The following is a 23384-nucleotide window of genomic DNA, read 5'->3' as shown; positions in this document are numbered from 1 at the left end:
AGGTGGCTGGAAAATGGGGAATTGTTACTGTAAAATGGGCAGGTTTTAAGGCGACAAATGCACCCTCCCACAAAAGAGTAAGCCCATTTACACTCACAAACTACACTTCTAATATTGTTACAGCCAAAAAGGATCCACAATTGTGGTAAATGTACTCCAGAACAGACCTGGATTACATCTAGCACTACAGATGGCCAACCACTATTACTCCCATTGAAAATATTGGAGACAGGGACAGAAAATAAAACCCCATAGGAAGTAATGTTAAAGTCAAGTAATTCATTTTTACCTTTTAAAACATATATATATATATATATATATATATATATATATATATATACACACATTTAATGTAAAAAAGTATATATAAATAAAACCAAAGTATGTTATTTAAAAATAATTTAACAAACCTCTTTCAATTTAAAAATAACTAACTTCATTTAAGAAAAAAAATTGTTTAGTTCTATATACAACTTTGAGTAAATCATAAATAAATATAAACATTTGACTAAATGTGTATATTTTTATATACACACTTAAAAAATAATTTTAATTGAATAAATTTTGATTAATTACATATTTATTTAACAATTAAATAGTATGGAAGCATATATGTAATAAAAGGGCAGATTAAGGCTTGACTAGGGGTTTTAAATGCCAAGTCGACATGGCAGTATAACTGCTCACACAGACTCTGCAGTGGAAGGCCTGAGACATGATTAAGGGGCTACTGGTGTGGGTGGCACATCAGTGCTGCAGGCCAACTAGTAGCATTTAATTTACAGGCCCTGGGCAAAGGTAGTGTACTCTACTAGGCACTAGATACATTCAATAACCCAGTTGTGGATAAACCATGTTTATGGGAGAAGCACATGCTCTTTAGCACTGGTCAGCATTGTTAAAGTGCTCAGAATCCTTAGGTGAACAAAAATAACTTGCAAAATGTTGAGGTAAGAAGGCAAACACTGTGGGGTAAGACCACCCTAAGGCTGACAAGTCTAACAATCACTATTATCCTATGATTTTACTATATCTCATAGTTAAGTCGTGTTCTGTTCAAACTCAAAACGAGGCTTTAAATGCTCATGTGATGTGTGGTAATGTTAAATGCCACCCTGAATAAGGTACACATAAGATGAAGAATGAAGGACATTTATAAAGTTAGAACCAGCAAAGTCTGAGACCTGCAAGTTTCAAATGCCTTTTCAGGTTTAAATAAACAAAAAGTTTTAACCTATGAATTGGCATGGGCAATGGTATATGTGGTGCACTGTGCACCTTATGATATGAAACAACAAATTTGACGGTCTTACATGGAAATGTCTCCGACCTTTTGTGAGAGCTACGTCTCATCAGTGAAAATTAACGTGAGATAGTGAAGGCTAAGCAACTTGCGTATTGTTACCAGACACCCCACGCCCGCTTCGTTGACTTTAAGCTCAATGTCTACAGAGCCAGATACTATGATTTGAACAGAATAGTTTGACAAAGGGCACTATGACAGGGCTGCCATGTTTGTGAGTGAGATCATGGTCTTTGGGGATGAATGAACATGTGTTCATATGAATGGGAAATATGGATATGGGTGACTGAGAGCCTGTATCCTATGTATGTGTAGTTCAGGACATACCTTTCTTCATATGTGGCACCATTACATGTATAACACAAACATATTTTTAAAATGTGTAAAAATTGTTCAGCAAAAATGTTCATAATATGGAACATTTTGCTGCACTTTAAATTCCTCCCACTTAAAATAATGACTGTTTTTCAGGTATAAACATGGCATTTAGTCTACCAGCCACTTGGAGCAAGATGCCTGCTGCGTGTAAAGGCGACAATTTGAAATGGGAGAAAATTAAACTAAAGAGTTAACATTATGTTTATATGTATTCTATAAAACTCATCATTTAAATTTTCTCCCAATTCCAAGTTTCACATTTAAAAACACCAGGCATCTTGCTCCCAGTGGCCTGTAGACACAGTGCTATATTTATAACAAAAAAATAAAGCCATTTGTTTAAATGGGAGGAATTTAAAGTGAAGAAACATGCTTCATAAACATTGAGACGTAACTGGCTGAAGTGAAAGTAGAGAAAGACATTAAGACTTAATGTTTCATAGAAATATTTTCTTCACTTTAAATGACTGTATTTTTCAATTATAAATATGGCACAGTGTTTACTGGGAGCAAGAGCCTGCGGTTTGTAAATGTGACACTTTGAAACAGGAGAGATCTAAAATGAAGGGTTAATTTAATCATTAAGGTGACTTTTGATTGTAACTTTCTACCATTTAAGCATTAGGAAACATTACTTTATTATCACCCTTCAAAATTGTGTTGACAAGGACTTTTATTTAAGATTTAAATACCTCCGTTCTTCACCTCTGTGCCTCAGTGTGGGTTATAAATCTGATTGAGCCCTACTCATTATCAGGCTCTCTATATGCAGCATGTTGATTAAAATATAAAATACACACAGCCTTCCCTTAACTTTAAAAGACAAATGTGACCCTATGCTTATTTTAAAATGAACTTTTGGCTATTTAAAAATGAACGTTCGACTGCAAACTACTCTGACGCTCCACTCTACAACACTCTACTTCACTCTATTCTACTGCACTCTACTCCAGGACATTCTACAATACCCTACGCCCCTCTACTCCACGCCAATCGACTCCACTCTACGCCGCTCCACTCTATGCCACTCCGTGCCACTCTACAACACACTAAGCCACTACACTCTGACACTCCACGACACTCTGACACTTTACTCTACAACACTCTACTCCATGACATTCTACGACATTCCACTCTGACACTGTACTCCAAGACACTCTAAGACACTCCACTCTGATTTCCTCTCTATTCCACTCTACTACATGATATTCTACAACACTCCACACTAGGTGACTCCACTCTAAAATACTCTACTCCACACCAATCTGTTACACTTTGTGCCACTCTGCTCCACGCCAGTCTGCACCATGACGCTCTATGCCAGTCCACTTTGCCACATGCTATGCTACTCTGCTCCACTCTGACACTCTATTCCATTCCCCTGTACGACAATCTCTTCTGCACTGCTCAACTTTGACACTCTACTCTGTTACTCTGCTCCACTGTGCTCCCCAGATATTCTACAACACTCCACTCTATGACACTCTGCTTCAATCTATTATACAACACTCTACTCCTCTCTATTCTACGACACTCTACTCCTTTCTACTCCATGATATTCTACAACACACTACACCACTCTACTCCACTCTACTCCACTCTACTCCACTCTACTCTACTCTACTCTACCTGACTAATCCACTCTACAGCACTCTGTCCCACTATGCCACTTTGCTCCACTCTATGGCACTCTATACCACTTTATGCCACGCCATTCTATGACACACCACTCCATGCTACTCCACGACCCACTATGCTACTCCATTATATGCCAATCCACTCTGACACTTTACCCTGCAAAACTCTACATGTCTCTACTCCATTACATTCTATGACACTCCACTCTATGACACTACTCCACTCTCCGACACTCCACCTATGACACTCCACTCTGACATCTATTCCACTCTACGACACTCTGCTCTACTTCACTCTACTCCATGACATTCAACGACACTCCACTCTACGTGACTCCACTCTGGAACACTCGGCTCCATGCCACTCTTCTTCACGCCAGTCTGCACCATGCCACTCTGTCAATCCACGATACAAGACTCTCTGCTGGCCCACTGTATGCCACTCCCATCTACGACACTCTTCCCCACTCTACGTCACTCCACTCTAGGTCACTCTACACGACTCCACTCTACAACCATCTACTCCGTGCTAAATAACTCTGCCACTTCATTCTTCGTCACGCCGCTCTACAACACTTTACCCCACTCTTCGACACTATCTCACTCAATGCCACTCCACATCACTCCATCCCACTCCAAGACACTCCACTCTATAACTCTCCACTCCATGACTCTCCACTCCACAATGCCGGGTCTGGTGGCTTAGTGGACTAATGCATCCACTGTTGGGGCCTGTGTTCGGCCTCATGGTTACAGGTTCAAATCCTGGTGAGTCCACTCAGCCCTTCATCCTTCTGAGGTCGATACAATGAGTACCATTGAGATGGGTAACAATAAACGTCTGTTATTCAACACCAAGATACCCTTGGATAAACGTGCGCTTTACAAATACACGTTATGTTATGTCACTCCATGAGTCTCTATTCCACTTCACTCTCCTCTACGCCACAAACATTTAGCCATGCGGAACAGCCACGCTGGTGTACATCATGGCTAAACACTTTGGTAAAGACAGTAGCTCTCGCATAGACCAGACCTATTTGTACTTGTTTGTAAATGCAGAGTTGGTGCCTCTGGATTTAGAGGGACCTAGTTATTCTTCTGTACAGCGAGCATAAAAAGGAAGAAAATGTGCTTTTAGTTGTTTTGCAAGTTTGAACTTCTTCAGAAAATTACAGTGCATTAAATAAGCCTCCCCCTTATTGGGTATAGTCATTCACACTTTTAGTCAGGTCCATTTAAATTGTATACTATCTAAACAGTCTCATCAAAAGACAGTTATTTGCTCTACCATATATGCAGGAACGCTCAGAAGATTAACATTGTTTCAACATACTGGGATAACTTTTGTGACTGGTTTGCCTTTTACGATCAGGGCCTACTTTAGTTGAACTCCCAATGTTTTTCTTCTCCCCAATTTTGTAGAAGCCATGTCAAGCCCACTAAAAGATCATTTTCGGATGAAATGCTACAAGAACAAAGCTCTTGATCCTCAAGAAATGCGTAGAAGAAGAGAAGAGGAAGGAATACAGCTACGGAAGCAAAAAAGAGAGCAACAGGTATGGGCATTCCTTCTGGACTACTGTTACATAGTTCATTAAAAGGGAACACTGGTTAGTGGTGTAATGCATGTAATACATTTTGGCATCAGGGAGGGTGACTAGAGTATTGATGAAAAGCTTTTTATCATCCTTCCCGACCCCTGAGATCCGCTTTACAGACTCGGTTCACGGTACAAAAAACCCGACTGGCGCTCATGAAATGTCGTTTCTTTTCCTATTTAGGGCCAAATTTATTGAACGCCCTGCCAGCTGCCCTGAAAGATTCAGCATCTCTCCTAGCTTTTCCTAAGGGCCTAAAAACCTGGCTTTTCTAACTTTGCCACTGCTCCTCCTTGTCTTTCTCCTACTCTTGCCATACGCGGAAAACCTTTTGGGGTAGCTGTGCCCACTACAAGTTTTGTAATGATCATAATAATATATACAACGACATTGAGTTGTACACCTTACCGGCAAGCTTAGAAACTTATGATTTATCTGATCCACAAACACTGGCGCAGATGAATCGACCAGTCTGGAAAATCCTACTCCATGGTACCTTTACACTTAAACAGAGGGACTCTGACCTGGCACAGGCCAAACAATACATCCATATGGACTTTATGTTTGATACCTACTCTCTGCAGAGTCAAGAATACTTAGGGTCAAATGTGCCTGGCTATGTTAAAAAGACATTCTACAGAGATTTTTTAAGGGGCTTACCCATCTGTTCGCCCTCTGCCTTTTATTATGCCCCAATGGGACCTTAATTTGGCCCTCACCTTTTTGATGTGTGCACCATTTGAACCTCTGCACAATTGTCCCCTTACAGCCTTTTTAGTGGTGATCACTTCTGCCAGGAGGGTGAGCGAACTACAGGCACAGTGATCTCAGCCTCCTTTCCTGACCGTCTTTACAGACAAAATAGTGCTCTACTCTAGGGCATCTTTTCGGCCATAGGTAGTAACACTTTTGCATCTGGGTCAAACTGTTACTCTGCCCACCTTCTATGCACCTCGGCATCCTTCCAAGGAAGAAGAGCGTTTCCACCGTCTGGACCCAAAAAGAGTGCTGCTGTTCTACCTTGATCGTACAAATGAGTTCTGGGTGGATGACCTGCTCTTCGTAGGGTTTGTTGGAGCAAAGAAGATGCGAGCGGTTCAGAAGAAGACCATCTCACGCTGGGTCATTCTCTATAGGAAAGTATCCTACGCCTTGGTGAAGAAACAACCGCCTGAAGGCCTTAAGGCCCATTCTACCAGGGCAAAAGCAGCCACCACGGCTCCCCAGCGTGGTGTCCCGGTTTCTGACATCTGCCAAGCGGCCATGTAGGCATCTCTGCGCACGTTTGCCAGACACTACTGTATGGGTTCTCTGGTCCGCAGGGAGGGCCTCTTTGTCTGTTCTGTCTTGCTCTGTTCTTGATTTGAAGCCTTTCCACAGTCCCACCTCCCGGGATGGTATTGTGTGGGTATCTGTTCAAAGGTAAGGAATCTGCGGCTAGATGTCTCTAACAGATGAACAAGTTACTTAACTTCTGTAACACCTTATCCGGTAAAGACAAGATTTAGCCACAGATTCCTTACCCATCCTCCCCTGACTGCGGATTGCTTTAGTGTCAGGGCTGTTTTCCCTTCAGGGCCCTAGTTGTTTTTTGGCACACCTTGGTCTGTCACTTCATGGCTCCGCACTTCTGGCATGAAAAGCCCTAACGTCCGCGTGCCGGGGTGGTGCCTATATGGACAATGCGGATGCCACGACCATGACGAGCCCGCCTATGATGTCGCGTGAAGTCGACCGGCGCCACTAATGGCGCGCAGGTGTATGGCGATCAGAATCTTCCAGATCCAGCCTGATGCCTGGAAGTTCAAAGGTAAGGAATCTGCGGCTAGATCATATCTCTACCAGATAAGGCATTACCGAAGGTAAGTAACTTGTCCATTAATAAAATACACTTATATTACTACTACTATATGGGACTGTATTGCCTCTGATTGGCTGAACATTGTAGTCCTTTCCCTTGGCATTCTGGTAAAGGTAGTTTGTTAAAGTTGAAGTCTGCTGAAAGTAATAAAGGAAGAAAGTTGAGCATAATCCTAGCCTCCGTGTCCTTAATAGAATTGAAACTTTCCATTACGAAAGCAAGGACATTTTTCATTTACCAGTAAGTTATTTCTTCTTGCTAGTTGTTATACATTTTGAACCCATGGTATTTACTTCCTGGAAGAAATTCATTCATTTAAATATTGTTAATGTCGATTTGACAGATATGTTATTTTTTTATTCAAGTTCTTCAAACGTAGAAATGTTCATCTACAAGAAGATACTGAAACAATGGTGGAAAGTCCTATCCAGGATCCAGACATCAGCTCTACTGTGCCCATGCCAGAGGTAAACTCAAATGAAACGATGTTTGGTCCTGTTAAGGCCCATGGGGTAGGAACAAAATAACAAAGCACTGGGAAAGAAATAGCCCCCCATTTGCCACTAATTGAGCATTAATTAAACAAATTACATAAGAATTTGAACCAGTGTGTATAACTATGTTACTCTAAATCGTTTCATGTTTAATGTTCAGCACTTAACATCAAATTTACATGAAAAGGCATCAACTTATAACTTACAAGAACACAAAAATAAATTAATAAAAAAATAAATGCAAGGTGAAAACAAAGTATTCGATGTCCACTCATAAAGAATCATTTCTTATTTGGTTCTAGCTTTTTTCCAGTATATGTAGTTCCAGATAGGTGTGCAATATTTCCAATGGTCGCCAGAGGGAAAAGCACCTAAAATACATTTTTGACAGTTCAACACTCTAAAACAAACTGTTTTCTCAAAAATGTGTTCAATCACTTTCCTCAGGATGGGGCAATTACTACAGACATGGTGGAGATGATTTTGTCTGATGATCGGGAAAAACAGCTTGAAGCCACACAAAAGTTCAGGAAACTACTTTCTAAAGGTTTGTTACTATGAATATTTTTCCTGTCAATCTGTTTATGTTTACAGTGTAAATTCTCAGGGATGAGAATTATGTAATTTGAGTATACTCTGAAATACGAAACGATTAAGGGGAGAGGGGTGAGCAGGGATTATCAACGGTGGCACCAGACTTTTCCAAGACCTGATTTAAGTCCATTGTCACTCAGCACCTTTTTTGTTTGACTCCTTTATTCTCTTACTCACCAGGTCCTTTATTTTTACAGTGTGGTGATTGACAGCCATGATCTATGCATATATTAGCGAATGTATCATATTTTCTGTGTATGACTGACCACTATTGTATTTAAAGAATCAGAAATCCAAAATATAGGTAAAAGATGCTCAGTGTGGGCAAGAGTGAGACCGAGAAATCAACCATAGATTAAATACACATGTAATAGTTATCCCCAATGGACATTTCAGCATGCCTCTTCGTACAAGAAACAGTGGTGTAAAAATTGAATGTAAAGAATTCCCTGTGTAGACTAGAGGACACAGCAGACTCAATAGCAGAGTCCAGTAATAATAAATCATCAAAGGAGGAATCCAGAGGAAGATCAGTGACCGGTGTGAGGAATTGTGCATTCAACAGGAAGAAATCTGTTCATAGAGTTTTGTCTCCCATCTTGTTGCGTGGATCTGGTAGGGATAGAAATTAGCTCCAAATTTCCTTAAACTGTTTGATGCACCCCTCATTCTAGCAGTGATATTTTTTCCCCCATGGATGACTGTTGGCAAACTCTTTTGTACCATAATTTTCAAAAATGTCTTATGTTTGGTGATTTAAAGTATGCGCTTGTGGTTTAGGTGCGTTTATGCATGTTGTCCAATGCTGATGGTCTCTTTGGATTTGAATATTTGAGAAAGGACCCCTTCTCAAAACACGTGTCCTGTGCTACACATTCATCACATGTGAAACATATGCCCTCAGGCAGTCCCTCAAGCAATCCTTGGTTGTGTCTGTGTACATGCAGCAGTTTCCATCTGCATTATAGTTTGTAGCTGGTTTCTTTTCATGGAACGTTGATTGCTCTCAATGGCTTGGGAGCAAAATCATACCCCAATAATTAGGACACCCCAAAATTCAGTTAATCCAAAAATTTACCTCCGCTAGTTCTCCCATGTGTGGATCTTGCACGAAAAGGCATCTTCCCGAAATCAAATTAGCAGAGTAGCAGAAAATAATAATTGGGACCACTTAATAATTGAGTACTACATTAGAGAAAAGTTAAAGGCTTTCTTTACAAAACAATCTCAAAATTAAACGGTTTAGAATAAATGCTATAAAGGCTCAAGTGCAAAATTATACAGAGTAGTCAAAATCAAAAAGTCATTGTATGTCCTAAATGAGCGGCATAATCATAAAATGATGGGACAGCATCCCTAGTGAAAAAGGAGTCTCTTAAAATACTGTCTCACCCCCAAAATCAAATTAATAAGACGTCAGATGCATCATGGTATGAGTACAAGTAACAACTCTTCAGCAAATTAAAAGTTTCAAACATATTTCCTCACTAAATAAGCACTATCCCTTCGTAAGAAAGCATCCACCATCTTCTGTGCTACCTCCATCCAGAGATGTTTGAACTAATATGAAACATTTTAACAATGATTCTTCACACAAATCAATAAGACTAAGCCCAGTTTTTGGAACCACAGTGGAAAGGCCTTGCAAAATTGCAACAATTGAGAACACAATATTTATCGTAAGATTTTGTATTCACAACAGTGGAATAACTTATTAATCAACTTGCCTTCGCTTCTGCAGAACTTGTGGGGAGAGAAGATGTGCAGGGGTACAGGATGGGAGAGCGAAGACAAAGGAGTGAATGTCAGAAACTGCACCAATTTTATCCAAGATTGCATTTTCATATAAATGTGGCCCAACTAATTAAGCACACATCTGTATATAATATTAAATTTGTTTTTAGCTATAATCATAGCTCATCATATGCACATATAAATCAGAATTTGTTTTTCTTATTCATTGCAAAAAATATAGATTTTGAAAAATGCTTCCACAGTTCCCCCTCTGATTATTCTATAATCACTAAATCTATTAATGATTTTTATTTTATTAATCAGAAAATCATTAAGTCTGCATCATTTTCTGCTTTTTTCTGGGATTCTCTTCCATCTTCGTCTGTTTGTAGGCACTGTCCTTAATATACTTCATCTCGTGTTTCTCTGATCTTTTCCTCTTCAATAAACCCTTATTACCTCTGTTTCTGCATTTCTCGATCATATACTCAGAAAACCTTAATAAACAAAATAAGATAATTGCACTTACCTTTATAATTATAACAGGTGTTAGACTCTGTTTTACTTCCTAAATTATCTAACCATTCACCAAACTTGCCCTATCTCACTAAACTAGGGACCTACAGCTTCCTATAAGCCAGGATCTTCAAGAGATTGAAGAACATAAGGGATATTAGCTATGTTAGAACTGTAAGAATTAATAACCCCACTATCATCCAGGATATATGTACAACACCTTGTGGCCTTTATTACCTAACACACTTCATCTTCCTTTGGCAGGAGACTATTCAATTCTAGTCTATTAGGCATAACCATTGCCCGAATAACAAACATTTCTGTATTTACCTATTTCAAGGCTCCAGCTGTATCTGCTCAACGTTTATCTGCTAAAGTAGACAGACGTCTATTTTTCACATCATTCATTACCACACCTAAAGTAGGAATCATAGCCCTTAATATTTCTAAAACTACCTTTCTAAATCTATTTTTCACTTTTTCAGGTTTATTGCATTATCCCTTTCATTGTCATGATAAACACTACGAAACACAAAAACAAGATAACAGGATCCAAACCAATTATGTGGCAAATTGAAATAGCAATCTTTCCACACACATAATAACTCCTATCAGGATTGTCTTTCTACCCAACAAATAATTCCTACTCACCTTATAACTTTGTTCACACACTTTCTCCCAAGTATTCAGCCTTACCGTTTTTCAAAAGGCTTTGACGCACCATACACAATTCTCCCCTTTGACCTTGACCTAGCATGTACATTTGACATTGTAAATTCTTCCTCTTCTTTTACTGTTCCATTATAGCTTACCCTTCTCTCTAATCTCTCACAACTCACTCATCTCTCTATATATATTCACCAATAAATATAATTTTCTTCTTTACTCAAACCAAACATATACTCTCGTTTAGTAGTTTGTTTCATAGTTAGTTTGTGTAATTGCCCTAAAAAATATATTGTATTCAACATCTTTATTATTTTCTTTTATGGGTTATTTTTACAGCTACTGGATCCAGTACTGCTGATAGGTAATTCACTGGTCGCATCAGCCCACCATGGCTCTGTTTCAGAATTGAAGGTTCACATCCACATATTTCATGACAAAACAGGAAGAAAGTTAATAAACCTTTGCATGCTTCTGAGTAAGGATTGGTAACGTACACCCACCTCAGTCATGACAGTACAAAAAGAAAGTCAAATTGTTAGGCATTCCACAGGCAAGTGTATTGCATAAACTTTTTCTTACTACCCAGAATGCTCCTGAACATTTTTCATCTAATGGTACTAGGTTCTTTATGTCACTATGAGACAACCTTATTACATTTTTTGCAATCAAGGTAAAATTTGCAATCTACTGATGACAGTAACCAACAATTCCCAGGAACATCCTCACCTTCTTCTGGACGGTAGGAAGATTCATTTTCAGAATTGCAAAAACATGTTATTTTGAGACATTCCTTGCACCATTTTCAATGTGGTGACAAAGATAAATGATGTCCCTTTAACAGTAATGCATCTCCATTCGGAATCCTTATGATCACTGTCAGTGAAACAAACGATTCATCAACGCAGTGTACCAAGTTTACAGTCCTCTTTTGTTTATGATGTGACCAATAGATCATCATTTTTTTGCACCAAGACTGAGTTACAGGCCAACCTCAAATTTTGTAAATTCTTTCTCAAATCATTACCAAAAATTGAAGGACTTTTAGTGTACCCTTGTGGAATCCTATTCCAAATGAGAACTTTATTCCGCAATAGGAATGCAAATAAAAATGAACTCTTTTCATGGAAAGGAATAGAGAAGATTTCTTGGTGTGAGTCAATGACTGTATACCATTCTGCATCTGATAGAATTTGTACCAAAATTACTGCTGGACTGAGTACGGCTGAACTATATTTAATGACAATTTTTTAATTTTTTCTTAAATCCTGCACAATACGGCATTTCCCACTCAGTTTCTTTATCCCCATTATAGGAGAGTTGCAAGGGCTACCAATCACTTCCTAAAGGATTCCCCGCTCAATAATTTTCTCAGTGACAGGATTCATTTTTTCTTCTGCTGCTTTTGTTTATACTGTTTAAATCTGGGGAAATCTGCATCAGACTTCAATTTAATATTAACTGGTTCACCACTTTTTAACAGTCCTATTTATTTACCAGAGAAATGATGCACCTCTTCTTTGACAGCATGTCTTAAATCGGGAGGTAGGTCATCTTTTGTGATGGCTGGAAACCATTGAATCTTGTAATTTGATTTTAAACGCTGAATCCTCATCTTGTGCTTCAATCGCAAACTGTCTTGGTGCAGTACATCACACAGTTCATTTTGCAAAGCAACTCTCTGCCCAGCAAATTCATAGGACTTGAATCACACAAAACGAACTGATGTTTATTTTATTTATTTATTTTCCATTTGCCCTATTTGAACTTGGACATCTGCTATAACCAGATTAACTATTTGTTTACTACTGATCCCTACAGTTTCTCCTCCTGAGAGGAATAGGCTTGAGACGTCCACAGATCGAACTGTAGAACGGGCAGACCCTGTATCAATCAAAAATGAACTGGGAGACCTTTGACTCCACCATCACCTCTTGACTGTTTGGTGAGCGATTTGTAGCAGAGGACTTTTTTCGGAGCAGCTAGAGAGGGTCAGAGAGGGGACTGCCGCCATCAGGAGCCATGGACACTGACGCCCAGGGGTAGATTTGGAGGCCGGAATTCTACCAAATAGTAGGCTGCATTGTCACAGCTCCCCGCACCAGTGGACCAACACCTGACCCCTTGTACTTCGGCCTCTGAACTCTGGGCTCCAGCGCCAGACAGCAAATAGCAGCAAACAGCTGCAAGGCAAGGCAGAGGCTGCCAGGACACCACAGCTGTTGCATTCAGATTGGGCAATCAGCCCATCTGACACAGTTATTCAGCTTCAGATGACCCCCCCACCTACCGTCCCTGCGTCTTCCTGCATCTTAGGACACCAGAGAGTAGAAGACAGAGGACACCCGCCCCCTCCGTGCTTTTGCCAGCACACCTGGAGTTGGAGAGGAGCAGGAGCACCCACAGATAGCCCAAGTGAGGCAAGTATCATGTGCTGGGGTGGGTGGGATGTAGTAGGGGTGAAGCAGGGCTGGAGTGGCTGGCAGTGATCCACAGTGACTTAAATTGACTCCACTGGCGATAAGGCTGTGCGAGAGCCCTGGCATTAGAAGCTGTGGCATAGAGGCAGGGTCTTCCCTGTGCAGGCAGCCTGGCAAGGAATCGTGTGAGGCTTGTGGGGATGTGCTTACTACACTCGCAATTATTCTAATACAGCCTGAGCGCTTCAACATGATTGTATTACCCATACAAAGAAAAAAGTGTCCTGCTACTTCTCGCCCCATCTGTAAAAATTCAAGGCAAAGCAAAACAATTAAAAACTAAAGCACAGTGGCCAAGAACACTATAAATTCTCAGAGCTGGCCGCAATAAGCAAGGACAAAAGGATTCACTTATCGCCATAATGCCATATCATCAGTTAGGGGACACAAGCACAGAAGCATATCCGTGGGCATCAGCAGGCCTTTGCGCCCATTCAAGTGTCCATGTGCCCTCGGATGTAAGATAATAATAATCTTTATTTAGATATAACAAAGATATCTTTAAAAGAATTTAGAAAATTCATAGTTAAAAAGAAAACCAACTATTTTAAAATACGATACATTGTTATATGTTACGCTGACTGTAAAAATACAACAAACATATTAAAAACAAGGCAGTGTTCTGTGGAATAGGATTAGATGAATTGATCTATCACTTTGCAGGGCATGATAAACATTTCATTTCTTCTCAAAAAAAAAAAAAAAAAAAAACATTTTTTTTTCTTTTTTTTCTTTCTTTCTTTCGTTCCCCTCTTTATTAACAAGTCCTGTTTTACATAAAATTACGGTATGCTTGTTGAATAAAAGTTATTAAACCCAAGTTTAAGTCTTTGTTTTCAGGGTTCAGAGCCACAATAATGGCTTGCCTACATGTCCGAACACCCATCTATTCCACTCTACTTTAAGTTTGCACCTGCGTTGGGAATTAAAAGCTGGGCAAAGACAAACTACATGTAGCAGAGTTTCGGCTGTCTTGCCGCACCCTCTGCAGATTACATTTTCCGCCATACGTCTCCAGGGGGGCAGATCTTGCAAAAAACGCCAGTCACCCATCCTGATTGCCATAAAGCTACGTTTTAAATACAGTGAATATGTGCAAGACAGATAAGTTGCAGGGGCTAGCCGTCTGTAAGAATTTACAAGAGCCCAAGCATGACTGCGTTTGGTAAAGAGTGCCTTATCATCATCATCAAGATATCTTTATTTCGGCAAAAAGCCTTAAAAAGTACAAAAAAGAATAAAATAGATATAAACACAGACAGACCTGACACAGATAAAAAGAGTCATAACAATACATTAGGTGATAGTCAGTCCCCTTCTTCTGTTCCACATTGCTAAAAGAAATTTAGAGACTGCGAAAACTATACATTCAGTTGTGTCTGTTTTAAGAATTCTAAAAGCATGGCTACATTGCCGAAAACCCATATTTTTACAAATAGGCACTATCCAATGCTTCCTAGCTTTTGAATATGCAGGGCAAAAAAATAATACATGGAGCTCATCCTCTTTATCACAACTGCATCCAGGGCAGGCCTCAGTAGGGGTTGGCGCCCAACTGCGGGTGAAAGCTCTCAGGGGTAGAGTGCCGTATCTCCATTGGAGATATAGTTTCCTTGATGCTATAGGATAGATAATATCCATAAAATTCTCAAATTGATAAAAATCTTTAACAGTTAAAAAGGATTTAGTTAAAAGTCCATTCTTAGGAGCAGTCAGTACTCTGTTTAGTTGCTCAGCCACGTAGATCTTAGTAAGCATCTTCCGTGGGATCCCCTTACAGCTTGTTTCCGGTTCGTACCACATGTCACCTAGCCCAAGTTTGATACACTGAGATTTTATAAACATGAACCACGGGATTTTTTGTACACTATTGCTAGCCAGAATTTCCTTCAGCTCTAGTCTATAATGCAATAGTTCTGGCGTAGTCCACAACCTGTGCCAGTACCTAAGGGGCTTCAGAGCTAGTTCATCATCCATCGGCCTCAGATCCAGATCCATCCTTAAAGGATGCAACGGGGTACTTTGTGGAAGTGATAGTAGCTGTCTGATGAACTTATTTTCAATTTTAAGGAGTTCCAACCCTGTTGAATGCCCCCAGAGTTCTGCTCCATATAAGATTGCTGCCCTGGCCTGACTCTTGTATACTTCAAGCGGGGGTTTAATAGGTTTATATGTAGATGTGTTGGAAAACCTAAGTATACCCCCTGCATACTGGGCTAATTTCAGCTGTGCTTTGGCGATTTGTGGAGCCCATGAAAGGTTTTCACTTAGAGTTACTCCTAGATAATCAAAGGTTTTTACCCTTTCCAAGTTTGATGAATCTAATTTTGGGTTCGGCCGTGTGGAAGGTGAGGGATTAAAAACCATATACTTTGTTTTGTTCACATTGATTTCCAGGCCACGACCTCTACAAAAATCCTCAAAACTGTCAAGCACACGCTGGATTCCCATTGGTGATTTAGAAAGTAGCAGGGTGTCATCCGCGAACATAATTGCTGGCACCCTGCTACCTGCCAAAATTGGGGCATCATTATTAAGGGCACTATTGAGATGGGAAATCACACCATTAACGTATAGGCAAAACAGGGTAGGTGCTAATACGCACCCCTGCCTCACCCCTCTGCTAATGGGGAATTTAGAAGTTAAAGCCCCATTCTTCCCATGACGCACCTGGGCAAAATTGCCCTCATGCAACCTGATCAGTATTGCCAGAATTGGTGGTGGCACCCCCAGACTGACCAACACAGCCCAAAGTTTCCCTCGGGGTACTAGATCAAAAGCGGAGCGAGGTCAACGAATACCATGTAGAGGCTGCCACCCTCAATCTTTGCTGTTTTCCAGAATAGTAATAACAGGCGGAAGATTTGATCCATGGTGGAGGTGTTCCTCCTAAACCCCGCTTGGTATTGGCTCAGTATAGCGTGCTCCTCCATCCAGTCCTGTAGTCGTTCAAGGATGAGGCGCGCAAAATTTTTTTGCGGGACATCTATAAGACTGATGGGCCTATAGTTTACCGGTGACAAAGGGGAGCCCTTCTTGAAAATAGGAACGATTTCTGCCCCCAACCAGGTGCAGGGTACATTCATTCCTTTCAAGATTGCATTAAATAAAATACATAGATATGGTCCCCAGATCTCCTTTTGATGTTTAAAGAGGTCTCCCGGCAGTTTGTCTAGCCCTGGAGCCTTACTGGATGGAATTTTCGATATGGCATTAACAACTTCCTCGAGCGAGAACTCTATAACGTCGTGGGGATCATTCACTGTTGGAAGGACCGGGTGTGGATCCATATCAACTTCAATAGCGTACAGGGCTCTCAAGTGGTCTTCCCAAATGCTAGCCGCTATATTAGGTTCAGTTGCAGGTTTGGGATCCCCGCTTCCTGTGTTGATTATAGACCAAAATTTGCGGGCATCTTTCTGATCTAGAGCACAGGACAGATCGGTCCATTTTGCATGGTCCCAGTCCTGCTTGGCCAGCTTTAGCATAGCTTTGTAGTGTGTTCTCTTGGCAGCAATAAGGATCCTATTATTGCCATGTTTTACAGCCCGAATCAACTCTTTTTTTGCCAGGCGACAAGCATCGTTAAACCAAGAGGAGAGAGGAATCCTATTCTTTCTCTTAGTTACTACTGGGTTAAACACATCAAACAAGGTACTAACAAGGTTCGTGTGCAGGGCCTGCAATTTGATATTAAAATCAGGAGGAAGTTGTTGGGATGTCAGAACATCTAGTTCAATAAAACACGGCAAGATTAGGTTATACAATCTTGCCAGGTCCACAGAGGACGCCTCCACCTTGTCCCACCTGAACCTGCGCCGATCATTCGTTAGGACTAGCCTATCTACTTGCACATCTCTAGGTCCTTGTTCCTTTGGCTGTGTAACCGGCGAAACCAGCTCCAGCCTCAACAGATTGTGATCGCTGTCATCCCTTGCAATGACCTCAAGGTCGATAACCTTTGACCACAACTGTGTCCGAACCATGATGTAGTCTAAACGTGATTCGTGACCCTTTTTGTTGTAAGTGCACCTAGAGGGTGTATCTGATAAGGTGCGTCCATTACAGGCCCTAATTGAGTGACTTAGTGTAAGGGCCGTTATTTGGACCGCTAAAGGGGACCACGACCTAGTATGTGGAGATTGAATTTGCGGAATAGACCAGTAGTCATCCTCAGTTGCGAGTGCACCATGATCCATCCCCGGTAAGGGTTCATAGTGGCAATTAAAGTCTCCTGCCACTAGTAGAAACACATCCGTTGGGATGGAATACAGAAAATTGATAGATCGTCAACCGTAGTAGACTCACTAGCTAGACTGACAGGTCTCGAGTAGACATTCACAGCAGCCAGCTTAAAGCTATTAGGCCATTTCAGGATTACACACTGTATGTCGTCCGAGTGGGTACAGACAGACTCAGCTGTACAACCCAGATGAGTTGCCACCCATATGGTAAGGCCCCCAGATGGTCGTCCCTTGCCTCCCCATCGTGCAGGTATATGAAAACCCGCAAAACCCATTCTCCTTTCCTCTATTCTCGCCCATGTCTCCTGGAATAGACAGATGTCCATTCCATCGATAAACGTGCCCCAGTCATCGCTCGCTATTTTACTATGTCGCCCCGCAACATTCCAGGACGCGATTACCAGGGATTCAGTATTCATAGTTGCCCTGGAATTACAATCACTCCTGTTTGTACCGGTGCTTTCACAGAGGTACTGGCCTATGTCCTCTTGGGCTTCTATGTGCCTTGTATCAGATGTAACCTCTTGGAATTCCGGGGGGAGTTCGGCGGTGGGGGTATGTTTCTCTGTAACAATAATTAATGTCCCATCTATTCTTGTCGGGCACTCAGCCTCACCGACAGCCCAGATTTTACTATTGTTCTGTTTTTGGACATCACCCATTACCCGACCAAGTCAGTCCACTTGGTCCAAACAGCTATATCTGTTTTGCATCGGTATTTTGGGAGGTGGTGGCGGATGATCATATGGGGCCCTTGGTGACCTAGCTCCTCCTCTATATTGTACTAATGTCCAATCATTCTCCATTGCGTTCCAGCGAGTCGATGGGTAAAAATGGGACAACGGATAGGTTTGGATCAATGCTCCCTGGTCCTTATACTTCCAATTGCAGATATATTCAGCAGTTCGGGGATCTTTAAAATTTACTAAGATACAATCACCCCTGCTCGTTTTAGGACCATGACTCACCCACGATACTCTCCGTGCCATAAGGATTTCACTAGTAATACGGGGGGGAAGTGGTCGATTTTTATTAAGCCAATCTATTACTTTATTTTTAAGAGAAGGGTATGGTTCTATGGTTGAATCTGGAAGCTCAGGGACTCCTACCAAGATTGCCACATAAGGGCTACATTCAGGTGGCAAATCTATAATACGTTCTTTCGGGAGGGGACCCTTGCTCTCCATCTGACCACCCTTCCCTTTATCTATATTGGCATCCCCCCTCTGCAAAATAGTTGGACTTGTTGCTGTTGGTATTGTTGGAGGAACAGGCGTGGTGTTATTAGTTGAAGCTAGGTCAGGCTGAGAACACCCATTTTCTGCTTGAGCCGGACATGGATTAGGTGTATCTACCTTTAACTTGCTCTGTGTATCCAGCGCAACCTGTTCCATCCGCAAAAGCTGTTGCTCGATGCGAGACAATCTCAATTCCAGGGGCTTAATAATGGCACTCAAAAGAGCACTTACAGTGGTATATGTCTCTACTGGGATGTCATGTGCCTCTAGTGGGGTATCACTGCTGATGGAAGTTGGTAGCCCAGTTTCTGAGGGTGTGGGTGGAGCATGGACTAAAGCAGCAACAGATGAAGCTGTTGTGGTTAAATTATATGTCATTTGACTACCCGTATGACCTTTGACAAGTTTAGCTTTTTTAGCTTTTTTGCCCCCCGCCCTCGGGGCCGTATTCGTTTTTCTTTTTGGCATCGCTCCCTCACGTCTTCCTCACAGCTGGGGGAGACTTAATCTCTCAGGTGAGCTCAATATTGTTAAAGCTAGAGTAGAATCTAAAGCTTGCTCAGATGGAAGAGAGTGCGGTAAATCTATGCTACACGGTACATTATCACTACATGAGGGGCCATTGTCTAGCATTTCTCTCCTAGGTGCATCCGGAGTTCGAGCATTAGCGATGTGACCCATAGAGGATCTCTTTGCGAGAGCTAAATCATGGGAGACTCTTCTTTCCATCAGTATTATCCCCTGATCAATTACGGAATTAGCTCTTGTGATGAAGTTGTCCAGAGTTCCTGTTAATGCAGTCCTGCTTCTGGTTCATGCTGCAGCCATATTACGTTAGTCAAGCAGCAGGAAAAACAGTACTTACAATCCTCCTTAATACTCAATACGGCAAGGGGTATATGGGATGACAGAGGGGAGGCCCGGTCCGGTCTTGACCGTGCTTGAACGGGCTTAAACGGGCCCGCCCTTGGCCCGGGCTTCGCCCGGGACACGCCCCGGACGCGTCCCGCGTACGTGTGACTGTGATGTTAGTTATAGTGGGGAAAAGGAGGGAGGGGCCGGGAAGAGTCAACAGCTGCGGCCAATGTGTGTCAACAGAGGGGCCGCTGGTACTCGCAGTCCCGGCTCCATTCACAAGTGCTCCCACAACAGTCAGGAACCCGCGTTCAGCTCCAAAGTACTCCGCCGTGCAGCCACCAAGGTTCCAAGGTTCGTGAACAAACACCTGCCTCCGAACGGCGCCCGCGAAGCGGGGGCCGTGAGGCGTTATGTAGGGCTGTAGAGATGGAGGGAGGGGCCGGGAAGAGTCAACAGCTGCGGCCAATGTGTGTCAACAGAGGGGCCGCTGGTACTCGCAGTCCCGGTTCCGTTCACAAGTGCTCCCACAACAGTCAGGAACCCGCGTTCAGCTCCAAAGTACTCCGCCGTGCAGCCACCAAGGTTCCAAGGTTCGTGAACAAACACCTGCCTCCGAACGGCGCCCGCGAAGCGGGGGCCGTGAGGCGTTATGTAGGGCTGTAGAGATGGAGGGAGGGGCCGGGAAGAGTCAACAGCTGCGGCCAATGTGTGTCAACAGAGGGGCCGCTGGTACTCGCAGTCCTGGCTCCGTTCACAAGTGCTCCCACAACAGTCAGGAACCCGCGTTCAGCTCCAAAGTACTCCGCCGTGCAGCCACCAAGGTTCCAAGGTTCGTGAACAAACACCTGCCTCCGAACGGCCCCCGCGAAGCGGGGGCCGTGAGGCGTTATGTAGGGCTGTAGAGATGGAGGGAGGGGCCGGGAAGAGTCAACAGCTGCGGCCAATGTGTGTCAACAGAGGGGCCGCTGGTACTCGCAGTCCCGGCTCCGTTCACAAGTGCTCCCACAACAGTCAGGAACCCGCGTTCAGCTCCAAAGTACTCCGCCGTGCAGCCACCAAGGTTCCAAGGTTCGTGAACAAACACCTGCCTCCGAACGGCGCCCCATTGTGAGAGAACTCATTCTCACACATTTTTTGATGGCAGTTTTGAATGCTACCCGGCTGGGGTTGAGGGCCCATAGCTCGCTCGCCGACATTTGATGGATGTAGTCCTTAAAAAGACAGCCAAACGTACCTCCAGGGTTTTTCTGGGTGATTTCCAACCAGACCAAAGATTCTAGTGTGCCTGAGTCAGCTTGTCTCAGTTTGTGGCAGAGATTTAGATATGTGCCAATGTTAGAGACATCATAATTCAATATCCCCAGCTCAAGTCTTACCTGAGCTGGAGATGCGGAGTTTGGCAGGTGGAGTACCTTTTTATAAATGTTGGTTGTGTGTTGATTTAAGGGGGTATTCAACTTGCCCCTGAATATCTCTATGCCATATGATAGGGTAGGGCCGATTTTTGCTCTCAGAACTTCTAAGAGTGGTAAAAGAGTTGGACCAGAGATATTTTTTGAGAGTTTTGCTAGTGATACAGCAAGGGTTATGGCTTTGACTGTGAGTTCGTTACGATGTTTAGTAAGATTACCTCTAGAGTCCAAGTGGACACCTAGGTATTTATACGAGTGACCTATGGCGAGGCTTGTGTTATTATATGACCAACCTCCAACTATGCGCCGTTTCCGACCGAATGGGACTACTTGTTTTTTCTTTAAATTAACCTCAAGTTGGTTCATGGTCGTGTAAATGTACAGTTTGTCAAGGAGCCTTTGCAGGCCTTTGCAGCCCGACCCTAGTGAGGCTAAAGAGAACCAGGTCGTCGGCATATAAGAGATTACTTAATGCCATTCCTCCTACCTTTGGGGAGTGGCTATTAGTATCGTCCAATGAGGTTGACAAATCCGCTATAAACAGATTGAAAAGCATGGGGGCCAGCACGCATCCCTGCTTCACACCTCTTGATGTCGAGATTTTCCGGGAGAGATGCGTGCCGGACCCCAACTTCACCCTAACCCAAGTTCTGGAGTAAAGTTGTATGATTGCCTCCAAAAGTTTGTTAGGGATCCCCCATTTCCTCAGCTTTTCCCATAAAGCAGCCCTCGGAACCCTATCAAACGCTGCTTTAAAGTCGACAAAGCAACAGAACACCGATCTAGAAGTGGAGAGTGCTTTATCGGCAATAGTTGACAGAGCTAATAGATTGGTCATTGTCCCGGAATTGGCAATAAAGCCTGTTTGGTTAATTGGTATCAATTTGTGTGCCTTTACCCATATCCTCAACTCCTCCAGCAGGAGACCCGCATAATGTTTCGCCTCAGTGTCCAGGAGTGCAATAAGTCTATAATTATTGGGGGAGGCAAGGGAACCAGATTTATAGATAGGTTGAATTATTGCACCCTGCCATGAGTCTGGGATTGTTGCAGTTCTCAGAGCAAAGTTAAAGAGATTTGACAATGGGCCTGACCAGAAGGCCACGTCAGATTTAAACAAATTCTGTGGGAGGCCATTTGGCCCCGGAGCTCCATCTGATCTGGCTTTTGACACAGCCATGGCGACCCTTTCTTGTGATATCTGAAGATCCTCATTATCTGTAAGATTGCTCTGCTTTTTGTTGTAATCTGTTACTTTCTCTCTTTCGGAGCTCTCTCCTGTTGCTCCCAAGCATTCTGGGTGACTAAAATGGTCGGTAAGGAAGGTGACCCTGTCTGTTTCTTGGATGTTAGCAGATCCAAAACTCAATGTGCTTGAATTGGACTGGTTGATTAGGGCCCAGAATTTTCGTGAGTTTCGGCTCTTATTTTCACACACTAATTTAGACCAAAATTGGTTATCATGTGCCTGTTTATCTTTAGTGGTCGCCAACCTAAATGACTTTTGGGCTACTTGGTACTGTTTTAAGCATTCGCTGTTCCCTGGAGCTTTTACCAGCAGTCGTAAGGCTTTGTTTCTGGCTTTCTTAAGTTGCTTCGATTGGTGTGAAAGCGCGAACTGGCGCGGGAGAGATCTCCTTGAGGATTGGTGTTTTTTTGGAAAAAGGTTAATCAGATGAACGCAGAGCATCGTCCATGTCACTATCGGGGAGGCTTCCTGGTCAAATCCACCTTTTATCAGCTCCATGCTTACTTGAAGGATCTGCGGACTGATGTCTTCGCTCCATCTGAGGCGCTTGAGGTTTTCGGAGTATATTCCCCTGCTGGATGAAGGTGCAGGTTTATGCTTCGCGGGGTTTGTTTTGAAGGTTATGACCTGAGGCCGATGATCACTTTCAGATCGTGGGTGAATGCAAAAGCTGACCAAGCATTGGAGCAGAGCTGAATTGCAGATGGAATAATCCAGATAGGAACGTTTATTTCCATTTGTCCAAGTCCAATTGGGGGGCGTATCACTCACTGATCTTCCGTTTATAACCAGGAAGCCTGCGCTATAAAAACGCATCGCACAGAGGTGTCCCAAGCCACAGTAGGCTTGATTTGCCGGTTTAGTTAGTTCAGCGAGAATAGAAAGGGCCCCTCAGTTTCTGTTAGTTGTCCCTGAAATAGATTGGTATTAAAATCCCCAGTAACAATACAGTCCGAGTGAGGGTGCTCCACGGCTAAGTCGCTCATGATTTCCGTTAGTCGTACCAGGTGTGATTTTTTTTGTGCGTGTATTTGGGTTGATATACACGTTTAAGAGAATGAGTGAACGTTGTTCCCGCCAAGAATTGATTTGACCCCTAGCAGCCAGTCTTCATCCAAT

At 42.6% G+C, this 23384-nt stretch overlaps 1 protein-coding gene across 3 annotated transcripts in view; it reads left to right on the top strand.

The window, feature by feature from the left end:
* KPNA5 (karyopherin subunit alpha 5) overlaps positions 1 to 23384 on the top strand; it is a 357927-nt gene that overhangs the window by 48364 nt on the left and 286179 nt on the right. For all 3 annotated transcript variants that reach the window (XM_085611310.1, XM_085611309.1, XM_085611311.1), the window contains exons 2-4: positions 4744 to 4877; positions 7146 to 7247; positions 7722 to 7821. In XM_085611310.1, coding sequence (XP_085467436.1) covers positions 4749 to 4877; positions 7146 to 7247; positions 7722 to 7821 — 331 coding nt within the window. In that variant the 5' untranslated portion in view covers positions 4744 to 4748. The remainder of the gene's footprint in view (positions 1 to 4743; positions 4878 to 7145; positions 7248 to 7721; positions 7822 to 23384) is intronic.

Source organism: Triturus cristatus, chromosome 6 (genome assembly GCF_964204655.1).
Source record: "Triturus cristatus chromosome 6, aTriCri1.1, whole genome shotgun sequence".
Lineage (NCBI taxonomy): Eukaryota > Metazoa > Chordata > Amphibia > Caudata > Salamandridae > Triturus > Triturus cristatus.
This window is presented reverse-complemented; position numbering and strand designations above follow the sequence as displayed.